General features: G+C 47.1%; 1 protein-coding gene across 1 annotated transcript in view; it reads left to right on the forward strand.

Moving 5' to 3' along the window:
- Nucleotides 1-483: 483 nt before the first annotated feature.
- Nucleotides 484-14,761, forward strand: part of LOC142774774 (protein O-mannosyl-transferase TMTC1-like) — a 60,638-nt gene continuing 46,360 nt past the window's right edge. The window contains exon 1 of the mRNA XM_075875809.1: nt 484-1,166. Within this exon, the coding sequence (XP_075731924.1) occupies nt 697-1,166 (470 nt within the window). The 5' untranslated portion in view covers nt 484-696. The remainder of the gene's footprint in view (nt 1,167-14,761) is intronic.

Here is a 14,761-nt window from a genome sequence, read left to right on the forward strand (position 1 = left end):
TCGATTTCCTTTTAGTCTCTCCTAAACTTTTATTCACGGTGCACTTCGTTCCCTTGTTGTGATAAGCATGTGTCGTCAGGCGTTCGCATCCCCAAACGGAAACGAACCGAAGGTGTCTACCACCATTCATCTGCTGTACCGACCGACAATCGCGTCTCTGGAACGGATTTACCGAGGATTACCACGCTGCGTCACTGTGAGAGTGTCGCACAAGACCATTGTGAGTGGACATACGCATCGAGTCTCTTCGCCGGCCAGGAGTAAGCCGTCCGATGCTACCACGTGCTTCGGAAAGTGACGAATCTTCCCACCACGCTTTCGCTCTGTTTGTGTGCACGCCTGTGTAGTTCATCGACTGCTCTAGCACCGTCCAAGTGTATTGTTTGAAATAGTAGTGCGACGACAGCGTGCCTGTTTTGATTGTGTTGTGTGGCGTTGGTTGTGTGGATCCCGAAGATGGCTGTAGGTGGCTGGTTGAGCGGAGGTGCGCAATCGTCCCTGCTTCACGCCTACCTAGAGTCATCTGCAAGTGCATCCACCGCGACGGCGCTTTCGGATCACTCTGACGGCGATCGGAAATGCGGCCGACCGTACACATGGCACAAACGTTGTCGCAGTAAAACAACGAGCACTGCGGACACTTTGCGTGCGCTGACTGGGTCGCTGGGCGCCCGATGTCCTTCTGTAATCGCTAGGATGCTTTCTTATTTTGTATATTCTACGAGACTACGTGCGGCCAGTTCGAGTGCGGTACCAGTTGAGGACCACCACCGCCAGCAGCGGCAGTCATCATTCAACTGCCAAAGACGTCCACGCCTCATGCAACAACAGTCGCAAAAGAGACGCGACGGGGCAGTTGGTGCCGCCAATGAACCAGTGTGTGTCGACTACGGCATGGCACGTAGGCCCTTAGCCGCGTGGATGCCCGCGTTGTGTGCCGGTGTTGTGGCGGTGCTGTGTTACGTGAACTCGCTGGATGGCGATTTCGTGCACGACGACATGGTGGCCGTCGTTGGCAACCCCGACGTCACCGGCGAGAGTAGACGGCCTGCAGCATCTTCGTCGTCATCGTCGTCATCGCTTTGGATAAACGATTTCTGGGGCCGACCAATGGCGGATCCTCGAAGCCACAAATCGTACCGGCCCCTCACAGTGCTCACTTTCAGGTGAGGAATATGCGTGCTTAGAAGTAGGTAAATGTAACGTGCTTCTGTTTGTAGAATTAGATGCGCACGCTGTATCCTAAAATGAATGAGTACAGGCATTTCTACATCCTCGCCAGGGCTCGCTAACACCCCTCGAAAGTGAATTCTCAGACAGCAACGTAAATTATTCCTAGCCGACTATTTTGCCGCGATGGAAGGCGGTTGCGGTTCCCGGCTGCTGACCCCGAAAATCACGGGCCGATATTGGGGAAATGCTAGAGGCCCGTGCTCTGTGTGCAGTTTAAACGCACGTAAATGATTTCCGTAACCGGCCACACAGGCTTGCCTCATTAACATATTGTGAATTTCGAACGGTAAACCATAGATTCTAATACTTTTCGTATCTAGGATACAGAAATAGTCCAGATGAAGGACATTGAGAACGGCCAGACATAAAGGTGCGATTCGTCCACTGATGCGAATTCCAGTTGAACTGCGTGGAAAAGCTTCGCCTAAAACTCTCTTCTGGAGGTGGTAGGATAATCATAATATGAACAGGTGAAGTGCAGGTGGTATGTTACATATACGTGATGTACTCCTGCAAGCATTATTGAGCCAGCGTGAAAGAAGTATCATCAGTACAGCTAGTTGTTACATAAGGACTTACTAATAACTCCTAATGCGTTTAAAATGCGATTGATGATTGATTGATATGGGGGAGTTTAACGGCACAAAACCACCAATGACAATAAGAAGCGCCATATTGAAGGGCCCCGAAAATTTAGACCATCTGGGGTTCTTTACCGTGCGGCCAAATCAGAGCACATGGTCCTACAGCGTTTTCGCCTCCACCGTAAACGCAGCCGCCACAGCCGGGATTCGATCCCGTGACCTGCGGGGCAGCAGCTGAGTACCTTAGCCAGTATCGCTAACGCGTTGCATGGTAGTGATAGAATTGTATCTGATGTGTATCGCATCCCGGACGGTACAGAGATGTGTACTAGATGCGTTATATATTAGATACTTCATAGATAACCAATAGGCCTGCCATGGAACCTTAGTGGGTAGGATCGTACTGCTGGTGTACTGTTCATTTTGAAAGCTTATACAATAAATAGTATCAACCAACTGAACGTAGTGGCACTAGTTTTACATTATTATTATTATTATTATTATTATTATCATTATTATTATTATTATTATTATTATTATTATTATTATTATTATTATTATTATTATTATTATTATTATTATTATTATTATTATTATTATTATTATTATTATTATTATTATTATATGAGCACAGAGTGGAGCGGGTGGACGGCACCAAGAGTACGAATACCCACTGTTCGGCCAATATTTCTCGCTCATAAATCGTTTCCAATCAGCTGCATTTTGCGGACACAGTTTTACAATACATCCTGTGTTCTTCGGTTGAAATGTTCACATTCCCGCTTGTCGAAAGCGCTTTTCGAATTTTGCTGTAATTCAGTTTTTGTTTTTGAGCTTCTAAGAAAACTCTCCTTTTCTATAGCCTTTGACTCGCCCCGAAATTTAACCTCGCCGTTGCAAGACTGTGTTATGGTAATTCACTGTAGGCTTTGGTGCTTGGTCAGCATACATTAAATGCAAATAGGGGTCCCGTTTCGTACGTTTATCCGCGTGCGCGTCGGCTGGCGTTCGATGGGGTGCCTAACCTTTCAGTATTGTTCAGTATGCCAGTTTACATTTTTAGCAGAGACTGAGAGCAAACGCTGAAAAGAAAAAAAAAACACACCCAGGGAGAAGAGTGCTGAAACGCCATTTGCGCTCCTAATGACCCGCGGCATGCCGGTCGGTCACGCTAGCCCGGTGGCGTAGCGGAACGTTTTCTATTCTTGCGGATAATGGCTGCTGGAAAAGCCCGAAAGAGTGTGAGATGCACATCTTATTTTTTTCGCATCAACTGTACCTGTGAGGCCAATAGAACCACGGAAAATCTGGGAAGCGAGTGAAAGATTCTGGAGTGTATTGCAAAATTCGTCTAGTAAAATCGCGACGAGTTATCGTCGCAGAAAACGTACGCGACAGGGCTATCACCAGAAATTCTCTACTACAATTTGTCGTTCGTGCCGTGAGTTTGTGTCATTGTCTATATACACGATATATACATATATATATATATATATATATATATATATATATATATATATATATATATATATATATATATATATATATATATATATATATATATATATATATATATATATATATATATATATATATATTGTTACGTGGAAAATAACAGTTGTCAGTCCGCAGCCTAACGCAGCTCACCGACAACGTCCACTTCTTCACTCTCAGCCTGAGGCAGCTTTCTTGGGTATGCCCCACTATGCCCTCCGAAATTACGTAACACGACCCCCGGCGGCAAAAGCGCCGACCCGGCGATTTTACGGGGCCACAGCAGGAGCAGTGTGGTAACGCTTGAGCCTTGATACGGGGACGATGTCTCTTGACAGCAGAGCGGAAGCGGTTGATGGATTATCAGGTACAATTTCATATGTAGTGTCGGTAACTCGTCTAAGCACGTGGTATGGGCCCGTGAAACGAGAGAGAACTTTTTCTGAAAGGCCTGCATGTCGCGTAAGGGACCAAACAAGAACGAGGAAACCTGTTGGAAAGTGTTCGTCGCGATGCCGCTCGTCGTAACGATGCTTCTGCGAGTCTTGGGACGCCATTAATCTGCTGCGGGCAAGCTGACGAGCGTGGTAAGCTCGGGTAATAGCGTCGCGTGCGTATTCAGAAGTAGACTGCGCAGCGGCTGGCAGGAAGATATCCAACGGCAATGTTGGTTCGCGTCCAAACAGAAGGTAAAATGGCGAGTACCCGGCAGTGTCATGCCGGGAGGAATTGTATGCGAACGTCACGTAGGGTAGTGCAAGGTCCCAATCACGATGGTCGGCCGAGACGTATTTCGATAGCATGTCTGTCAGGGTGCGGTTTAAACGTTCTGTAAGCCCGTTTGCCTGGGGATGGTACGATGTCGTGAGCTTATGTTGGGTAGAGCAGGAACACAGGATATCGTCAACCACTTTCGAAAGGAACGTTCGGCCTCGGTCTGTCAGCAGTTGACGAGGGGCTCCATGCACTAAAATGAGATCGCGTAGTAGAAAATCAGCGACGTCTGTAGCGCAGATTCTTGGCATGGCTCGCGTAACTGCGTAACGGGTCGCGTAATCCGTAGCCACCGCGACCCACTTGTTTCCGGAGGCGGATGTTGGGAAGGGACCGAGGAGGTCCAAACCAACACGGAAGAATGGCTCCGATGGGATGTCGATGGGCTGAAGATATCCGGAAGGGAGTCCCGACGACTTTTTGCGACGCTGGCGAATTTCACAAGCGTTGACATAGCGACGTACAGAGCGTGAAAGGCAAGGCCAGTAGAAGCGGCGGCGGACACGGTCATATGTGCGAGAGACACCAAGGTGACACGCGGTTGGCGCGTCATGGAGCTCGCGTAGGACTGTGGAATGCAGGTGCTTTGGTATGACCAGAAGTAGGTCGTGACCATTGGGCGATAAATTACGCCGATATAAGGTGTGGTCCTTTAAGGTAAACATGCGAACAGCAGCGTCTTGCGGTGAAGATTCGAGCTGTTGTATTAGGTGGCTGATATCCGGATCGCGACGCTGCTCGTCCCCGAGATGAAGCAGCTGGGAGATGGAAAGGACGCAGCCCACAGAATCAGTGCTCGTAGGATCGCAGTCGGCCACAGGGTAGCGTGACAGACAATCCACATCTTTGTGCAGTTTTCCTGATTTATACACTACGGTGTAAGAATACTCCTGGAGGCGGAGTGCCCAGCGGACGAGACGACTTGTGAGATCTTTGAGGGAGGTGAGCCAGCAGAGAGCGTGGTGGTCGGTGAGAACTATAAATGGTCGGCCGTATAAGTAAGGGCGAAATTTCGTTACTGCCCACACCAGCGCTAGGCATTCGCGCTCTGTGATAGAATAATTACGCTCCGAGGTGGACAGCAGCCTGCTGGCATAAGCTATCACGCGATGCTGCCCACGTTGTCGCTGAGCCAACACAGCGCCTATTCGTAACCGCTGGCATCGGTGCGGACTTCGGTCGGTGCCGTAGGGTCGAAGTGAGCCAGCACAGGAGAAGAAGTGAGCAAAGTGGTCAGGTCGGAAAATGCTGCTGCTTGCGAGGGACCCCAGGTAAACGTCTCCTCTAGTTTGAGTAAATCCGTTAGGGGCCGAGCAATTTCCGCGAAGTTCTTGATGAACCGCCGAAAATAGGAGCAGAGCCCCACAAAGCTGCGGACATCTTTGGCGGTTTTCGGCACAGGAAAGTCCTTCACAGCTGGAACTTTTTCTGGGTCATGCTGTACGCCGTAAGCGTCAACAATATGTCCAAGTATTGTAATGCGACGGCGACCAAACTGGCACTTGGATGGATTCAGCTGAAGGCCGGCGAGACGGAATACATCAAGAATTTTTGATAGTCTCTCAAGGTGCGCTTCAAAAGTGGGAGCAAACACAATGACGTCATCCAGGTAACAAAGACACGTAGACCACTTCAATTCATGGAGAAGGGCGTCCATCATTCGTTCAAAGGTGGCGGGGGCATTACATAACCGAAAGGCATGACTTTGAATTGGTGGAGGCCATCGGGTGTTACAAAAGCCGTCTTCTTTCGGTACATGGGGTCTACGGCAATCTGCCAATAACCAGAACGAAGATCGATGGAAGAAAAGTAGGCGGCACCATGGAGGCAATCAAGGGCGTCGTCAATGCGGAGCAGAGGGTACGCGTCTTTCTTGGTGATGTTGTTAAGGTGGCGATAGTCCACACAAAATCGCCACAATCCGTCCTTCTTTTTAACTAATTTAACTAATTTATTTTTAACAAATTTTAACCCAGCACCTCCACCAAAATGTTACGTGGAAAATAACAGTTGTCAGTCCGCAGCCACAACGCAGCTCACCGACAACGTCCACTTCTTCCCTCTCAGTCTGAGGCACCTTTCTTGGGTATGCCCCACTATGCCCTCTTTCAGTGAGCCGAAATCACGTAACAATATATATAGTAAACTAGATAATAACGTGAAGTCAACGCTTTTTCCATCGCCACCTTGGCATACGCCACGCCTGTGTATATATCGACATGCGAACTTGAAAATTTTTAAGGATTGGGAATTCACTCCCTCTCGTCGGCTTACCTTTGTCCGGGCTAATGATACTCTGAGATACACAGATCGCGTTGAAACCTCGCAGAATAGGATTTCTTTCACACACAAAAAAAATACTTGGCAAACTGGTGAAACAATGCAGAACTATAAATTCTGGCCCATTTAACCAAAGTAAGATTTAACCGTTGTGGTATAGCGCAAGTTGTTAACATATTCCCGCACAGCGTATCGCGAATCCTGCGCTGTTAAATGGCAACAACAAGCGCATAATAAACGCTGGTACTCGATATTCTCTTCTTCAAAGCGTCGTGATTTACGGAGACCAACGGCACGATTTGCGTTCCTCCGTAAAGGGTAACCGGCGCCAATGCTCATGCATACACCACACTACGCTTCAGCGACAGAGAAGGCCGACGTTCACAGCCTAAGCCGCTAACGGGCACAGTATAATATTGCGTACCGGTGGCCTCTGCCTCGGTCCACCAAGGCTTGACATTGGCCCGTCGACTTCATCACCTTTGCGCAGCGCTTGCAGCAATTTGATGCATCGGTGCTATCCCCCTGAGAGAAGTCGGCTGCGGAGATACACCGTTCGCGCTCGTGGAAACTGCAACACTAGGACAAATGGTCACACGCTAGCATGAATCGAAATGCAAAGAACGTAACTGTGTTTCGCCTTTTTAGTCAGTTTCAACGTATAGCAGCAGCACGTACTGCTACCCAAGAAACTTACGTTCGCTTCATTTATTCCTCTCTAACGCCAAAGCATGAATATTGTGTTTTAATTTTTCGCTCAATGCGATGGACTAGCTCTTATGATGTTATATCTAGCTTAAAAGAAAAAGTATTTGAAATACATGACCGGACACAGGGAGAAAAATTTTGAAAATGAACTGTCTCCTCGTTAGGGCTTCTGTTACTCACCAATACTGCTAGGGTATACGCCGGCACACGGAACCGGAAGCCATCCTGCACCTGTAATTGTAAACAGAGACAGGCAACGCTCAGGCGGCAATGCCCCGGGTGCTCCTATAGCTGTGATCGAGACGCTTTAACTATGACCGTATATACTTTAGCCAGACCAAGCTTCAACTGCGTCGCCACCGAATCGTTCCCTATAGCCGCTAATAAATGTCAAGGCGCATTACTTCACTTTACCGCTCATTGACGGTGGCAGAAACCCATGCCGTCTTGCTGCACCCAATACAGAACACCATGCATTTGCTAAAAAATATCCAAGCTATACAGAAGGCGTGTTTGTGGAGTGTTTTGCATGCGCCCAAATAGCTTAAACAGTAACGAAAACAATAAAAAGGGCGTTTGGTAGCTTAGTTGGTAGAATGCCGGGCGCTTATCATGACCCGCGAGGTCGTATAAATGCGGTTTCCGGTAGTGCATATTTCTGCGATAGTTATTTTTCACTTTCGTTCGCGTTCACTTTGTCAACGTCATGTCCGTGACTCATATACGCCATTGAAGTGTTGATGTACCGTGGCATAAAACATTTTTTGTGTTTATATTTATACCATGGCTCATACAATACTTAAAGCCCGGTGAAATAACTACGACGACGCACACAACACACGCATTCGCGGAGAGGGTCTTATATGTAGCCGTCATAAGTGCATTCAGTAATGTTAGGAATATTGATGTTGTCTGAAGTAGTTGATCTAATAATAATGAATGTGTTTGCAAATCGGGTGTCGAGAGTTTCGTTTTGGGGCTGACCTAAAGAAACGGTAAATTGTAAAGAAAGACAAACAAGAGACAGCACCCTTGCTGCAAGACCACTGGTCTTGATGATGATAATGATGATGATGATGATGATGATAATGATGACCTGGATGGCGCTCCACCACAAAGGGGTATATGCCAAGAACCGGGTGGTAGGATACTAAACTGAAACTAAAACTGATTTGAAAAGCTAGCTTAGAGACAAAAGTTTTGACATTTTTAGTTCTTCGTCCTCCGGTTCTTTCTACTATCCGAGCTCGCGCGAGCAGCTGTGCCGATCTTGCTTCCCTACAACATATACACATGGGCTATCTTCAAGCCAGGTCTTTGTTCGAGCTCTAAACGAGAGAGAAAAACAATGTGTACAGTCAGCTTTTTTCATACCTGACACGCAAGGGACTTTAAAATGTGCGTTGCTGAACCTTTTATTCAGTATTTTCAGTCTATTTGTATATTTTCCAGATCTCGCAAGCTGATAAATATTAATCGCCGACATCACTTCGTTACCAACTTGTACAAACTCGGTAGTTGTTTACTTCTTACTCACCCGGCATTTTTGAGAATGGGAAGCTTCCACATTGCCTAGTTTTCTGCGAAGTTGGTGACAGAGAGGCATTATTAATGTGCGAAGCGGGGTTGCTTTCTTCGAAGTTTCGTGTTCGGACCGCTTTCGCTGTGGTAAGCCCAATATAAGCTTCTGGAACAGGGGTGAAAACAGAGGGAACAAAACAACCGCACGCACTCGGAGATGCCACCCACGTGGAGCGTAACAAACGATTACAAGCTGCATGAAAAAGTGGCCGGCAGGGAGCCCTCGTCACGGCGGCTCGAGGAACATGTAGGGGCGGAACATTAACGCGTATAGCTCGCTGCCGCAAGCGAGCTCATGGGGAGCCCCCGACTCGCGCGGGGGCTGCCTTACTTTCCCAGAGTTTTTTTTTTTTGTCTTATGCGTACCCTTGGTTTCGCCACATGACGTTGCAATAGACGAGAAAGAAAAAAGGAAACGCACGTGTCGAGGTGTGCGAAATATGTGCCCTCGTTTTAGCAACCACCCTCGAAAGGAATGCCTCTTGCAGAACTATAACGTGGAATGCCACGATAGGAAGTTTTCGAAAGAAATAGCGTCAAGGCCACTGCACATGCGCAAAACCCAAACCAAGTTTGGGTTTTGCGCATGTGCAAAAAAAAAAGAAAATAGCGTCCGCAAACCAAAACCCAAACCGAGGTCGGTGACGCTATTTTTCCAATTTAGCGGGAGCCCTGAAGCCCGCCCCTAGAAGTTTTGGGTGAGAAAAATATGACGGCACCCACTGAAGGGATGGCTCTCGGCTAAGACTAGAGTGACATAGATTAGGGGGAGCGTCCGAAGCGCTGCAGACCCTATTCGCTCCTACTTGACCCAAAGCGCCCACACGAAAAGGGCTTTGGGGCCCCAAGCTTTTTAGGCCCCTATATTCGAAAACTCGCGTATGGTGCTTCCGTAAATAATGCGAAAAAGAATGAATGAAGAAAGCACGCAGCTGTAAAATCGACTTTATTTTGTTGTCCTTGCAATATATGTGCATCCTGTTCATAACGGAGCAAAGAGGAGCCGACTTGATTTGATTTGATGTGATTTTGCTTTTCTCTTGTTGCGTCTCTCGTTACACCTGGTCCCATAAATGGTTGGAAGGGTGAGTAAGCTATTGACAGACAAACTGTTTAAGGCAGCAATAATTTGGGCGGTCTATCCTGTGTGGCCTGCCAAGCGCCGCCTATCAGTTATGTGCCAAATAAATTGGATAAACCCCGATGCAGGCTTACCACTGGTCCTCTAACGATGAATACGCCATCATTTAGCACAACAAACGGGTATTTGTCACGGAAACATTCGCGGTCTATCAGAAAGTTATCATGACCATCGGCTGGTATGTGCCACATACGTGGGGGAAGTCTTGTTGTTCACCACTGGTCAGTTAAAAAAAGGAGACAATCGTTAGCCCTAAAATAGCAAATTGGAAAGGCAACGACAACTGTGGAAACACCCCAGAAGCGACAGAAGGCTTACGACAACGAAGGCGAAATGAAAGCCGAGTAAAGGCGCCGATGACTTAATTTCTAACGCGTGATTCAGTGCTTACAGTGACCGGTTGTGGAGCACGAGCCGTCGTTGTTTTTTTATCTGTTTTTACTATAGCAGACTCTGCCAGTTTGTGCTTTGCGAGGCGAGAGAGGGAGAGGAAAGCGATAGTTTTGAGGGTGCCTTCCTGAGCCCGCACGAGATGCGAGCATGCGCAGTGCGAACGGTGCTGCCGCCGATGCCGAGCGCGACATCATGCGACTAAGAAATGCTCTGCACTAAAAAAAAAGTTTTCAGCTTATAGAAAGATTGAGAATTATTGATTATATTGAACATTGTACTTATTTAGTTATTTGTGATGAAAGAGTCTTACAGAATGTGAGTCATTTTATAATTTTGAAATGATTCATTCACGAAAAACTCGCCATGTCATAAATAAGTCTGCATCGCTGTGGCAGGATCGTAAACTAGGAAGCTATAGTTCGCATTAATCTGCAGCGATTCATTTATTCAAAGAACATCAGTACACTGGAACCGCCTTCCAGGGTCTGTGGTCATCTTGACTGATCATCACTTGTTTTGTTATGCGCTCACTAGCACTTTATAAACGCACTTACTTGTTCTGTTGGTACACAATGCTTATATTTTGTTCTTTATTGTTTTTAATTTAATTATTTTTTATTATTAGGTAACATTTTATGAGTAAAAAATCATGTTTGACCCTTCTCCACAATGCCTTTGGCCCAGATAGTATCACGAAATAAATAAATACATAAAGCAAGCAGCTGTAAACAGAAATGCAGAAAAAACAAAGCGTCGGAGGTTGCTCAGTGCTGAAAGTTTCATTAGAAGACGTGTTACTTGCGCGCAACTAGTCGCGAGAACTCGGAAGTTATTCGCTTGCGCGTGTTGCCTTTTCATGCCCATCATGAGGGATGCTCCTTGCCGTCTTTAGGCATTACCTAATTTTACAGCGCAAGAAAGCCGTATAGCAGCCATTACCTGTAAAGCGCCACGTTTTACGTATGCGTGCAGACGTGAAACATCTCAAGTACTGAATTGCGCAACTTAACCGGCTCCTCACGTTAACGTTATATCGTCTACCGTTCACAGGCAAGACGTCGGGCGTGTTCTTCGGGTTTGCAAAGCGTACTCACCGAGTTCTTCAGATTGCGCATTCGCTATCACCCCACTTGATGACGATTCTGTCGTTTCCGACTTCGTTTCACTTGTAGGGTAGCATACTGCTCATAGTCTGGTTGGCGTCGTCATTTTTGCTGCATTCCCTCTTTCTCTAGACAGCGGACTCGAAGGATCTGAAGTAGTAATTTATACACGTTGTCGCCGTGGCAGCGCCTAATCGTTGCCCGATCATTTGGAAAAAACTTCTCGTGATTTGCAATCTTCGTATCAAACAAGTACCAGAACTGCACACTCCGAATGGCGTTGTACTCTATCATTGTCGTGTACCACCACTACACAACATATAAAATAATATTATTTCGGCTTTACTACTCAGAACTGCGATGTGATTAAGAGAGACGTCGTAGTAAAGGGCTCACGAAATCTGGTCTCTGAGTAAACTGGTCATGACCAACCTACTCAGAACCAATTGGTTAAGACCGACCAGGTCCTCTTTGATACGCACTGAAATCGCACAATACACGAGCATCTACCTTTTCACCTCCACAGACACGCGACCGTCGAGGCTGGAATCGAACCCGCAACCTTTAGGTGAGCAGCCGACCACCGTAACCGCAGTACCACCGCTGCGACCTGCTTGATAGAAATACGTACTACCACATTACTTTTATAGTAACCATAGCTCGTGAAATACCGTGAAATACGATACGTTGGAAGAAGGAAGGAAGTATGTTTATTTACAGAAAGGCAGAGAGGTCGGCCTGAGCGATAGTTTGCTCTAGCCTGCTACTCTACACTCGGGGAAGGGAAAGGGGAAAAGAAAGATTAATGGATGACGATGGTGAGATAGAGAGGTGAGTATGTAGTGTTCTTTCTAGCTGAGACACATTTTAGAGCCGCGCACATAGTCCAGTTGTTTCTAAAAAGGTAATAACTGCTCTTGTAACCGCAGTTGCACTGTTGGTGTCTGGCCAAGGGCCCAACATGGTCTCATCAGTTAATGACCTACTGCGATATTGTTCAGTAGAAGAAATCAGTGTTTGTCGTTCACGTGCGTATGCTGGGCAGACACAAAATATGTGCTCAAGTGTTTCTGGCACATCACAGTGTTCACAATCACGATACGTTGGATTTCTTCACTACTGCTACATGCAGCTACATGAAGCGGGAAAGTGGATTTCTCGTTCGTGCTCGAGCACTCCGCCTTCCACACAATCTATTTGGCGAGGAACCACAGAGCGCGAAAAGAACGGCGCCGTCTTTGGCTTCGTGACTTGGGTGCACGCGTATATAAAGCGGTCGACGCCGCTGCACAATGGGCACTTGTCTCACAGCGAGACGGGACGGGGGGTCCACCCAACTAGAGGACCACAGAACATGCGTGCAGCCACTCAGCTTAAAAAAAAAGGGGGGGGGGCATTCGTGCCATTATTCTACCCTCCCATCTATACACGGTGAGGTGAAGGGCACGCAGCGTTTGCGCAGGCGGGATGCTGCCCTTCGGGATGTCCTGTCCTGGCAAACAACTAACTGTGAAGCCTCACTACACCCCCCCCCCCTCGCCCCATTCTACATGCTTCGATGCGTATAGCGCCCAGAGGACCCCACACGAACGTCCGGTGTGGGTGTTCCTCGATCATGCCAGCTTTCTCGCTTGCTCTTTGAATTGCTTTCCTTTTCTTTTTGTATTTGTGTTAACTTGCGGGCGTGTGGCGGGTGGAGAATGGAGGGTTATTTCTAGCCATTTCACAATAAAAACGAGAACTGAGGGGGACGAGCTGAAGGAGAGCCGAAGAGGTGTTCAACTCTCAGCGAAGTTCTCGACGAACTGATGCGTACACTTTACTGCCTTTTCAGGCGTACAGCCATGTATTATCGTGACAGGCTCTTTTTCAAATTGTTCTTGCAACCTTCAAGGAACCATATATACACTAGAATTCGCTGTTGGACGAGCTGATGATATACCATTTTAGAAAGTAGGTGCAACTTCGCGTTTTCCCATTCATATACGCATTCAGACTTGCAGACTCGCTAGACGACTTTCGAGGGGTGTGCTCGTCAATAGGTGTGTGTGAGAGGGTGGGTGCCGTAAGAAGTGCCAAGTTGGGTCTAATATTCAAGATGTTTACCTACGTGAGCAAAAAGACTCACGACCGAACGAGATGTTGCTTCCTTACGTGCGAGGTGTATGTAATGAGACCTCTAGACAAGATTAACACCAATGTTCTATTCTGTACTGCTATTCTGGACGCATAGTCTAGTTAACCTCCCTACCTTTCCTACATTTCTTCTCTTTCTCTTCTCTCTTTTCTGTGAATACGCGGTTGACCAAGCCAGTGGTGCTCTGCCCAAACTATTACTAGGTTGACCCTTTCGTGAACGATACATAATAAAAGCAAGCCAAACTACTCGCGAAAGAATAAACAGGCGCTTCCATTCTGCCAGCATATATTCAGCTTTAATTGTTGATTATCTGAAGGAAACAAAGGCATACAATTGAGCTTCTTTTGTTCAACTTTTGCGAGTAATTTTTTGTCGGCGAAAAGCAGCGCAAATAATTAAAAACATGGCGTCTGTGCACTCTTGCCTTTACTACAAGAATAGCGGCTTTTACAGTACACAGAAAATAAAAGACTGGATAAAAAAAATAATATAGGCGCCCCTTCGGGGCGCCACTCTTCTTGCTTTTGCTTCGACCTGCAACACAACGAGCGAAGCACAAAACAATTGAGCCTTGTCCTATGGGTGTCTTCACACCAGAGGGCGGGTTGGGCTTTTCTATACCGTTCACTTGTCTCGCTTGTCACGTACCTGCGATGGCTGACACATGCGCCGGCACGAAGAGGCCAATTAGCGCTGCGAGCGCGAGGGCCAATCTCAAAACTCCGAAGTGGCGCGATGCACGTGAAAATAACACAGGCGCGTGCAGCATGCTGCAGGCTTCCTGGCCAGAGCCTTGCGGTTGTCGTTAGTGCTCCTATTGCATTTTTGTTTTATATGCAGGTGCTACATATGTAAAACAGAACGCACAAGCTTTGATCACACTCGGCTAAATGTTTGTAGATAATGCGCAGCAATACACCATTGCGGCAGATGGTGAGAAGTCATATTCTGATGTTCGCCTTATGGCCGGTTCGAACGAATCCGTGCTGCTACCATCATTGCTCGTCAGTGTCGAAAGAGTCGGCATTCTTGGTACTGCAGAAAGCGCACACTTTCGAATATTTCTTCGGGTCGCGGACAAATAAATGCGTAAAGCACTGAAAAAGACCAACCCGCTGTAGAGAAACCACCGTGAATCGAGGTTACGCGGAACGTGCCAGGGCACGATCATGCGTGCTGGTGTTCCTCAGTTTAAGGTCCCAGATGGCTTTACGTATTCGGTCAAGCTTGCGTCACTAGCGTCACTCAGCACGGTCAAGGAGCAAATGGTGTCGCTAAGTGTACCGTTCATGAACATTACTGTTTCCTAGCACATGCTTCACCTTTCTTT

This window comes from Rhipicephalus microplus, chromosome 10, assembly GCF_043290135.1.
Source record: "Rhipicephalus microplus isolate Deutch F79 chromosome 10, USDA_Rmic, whole genome shotgun sequence".
Classification (NCBI taxonomy): domain Eukaryota; kingdom Metazoa; phylum Arthropoda; class Arachnida; order Ixodida; family Ixodidae; genus Rhipicephalus; species Rhipicephalus microplus.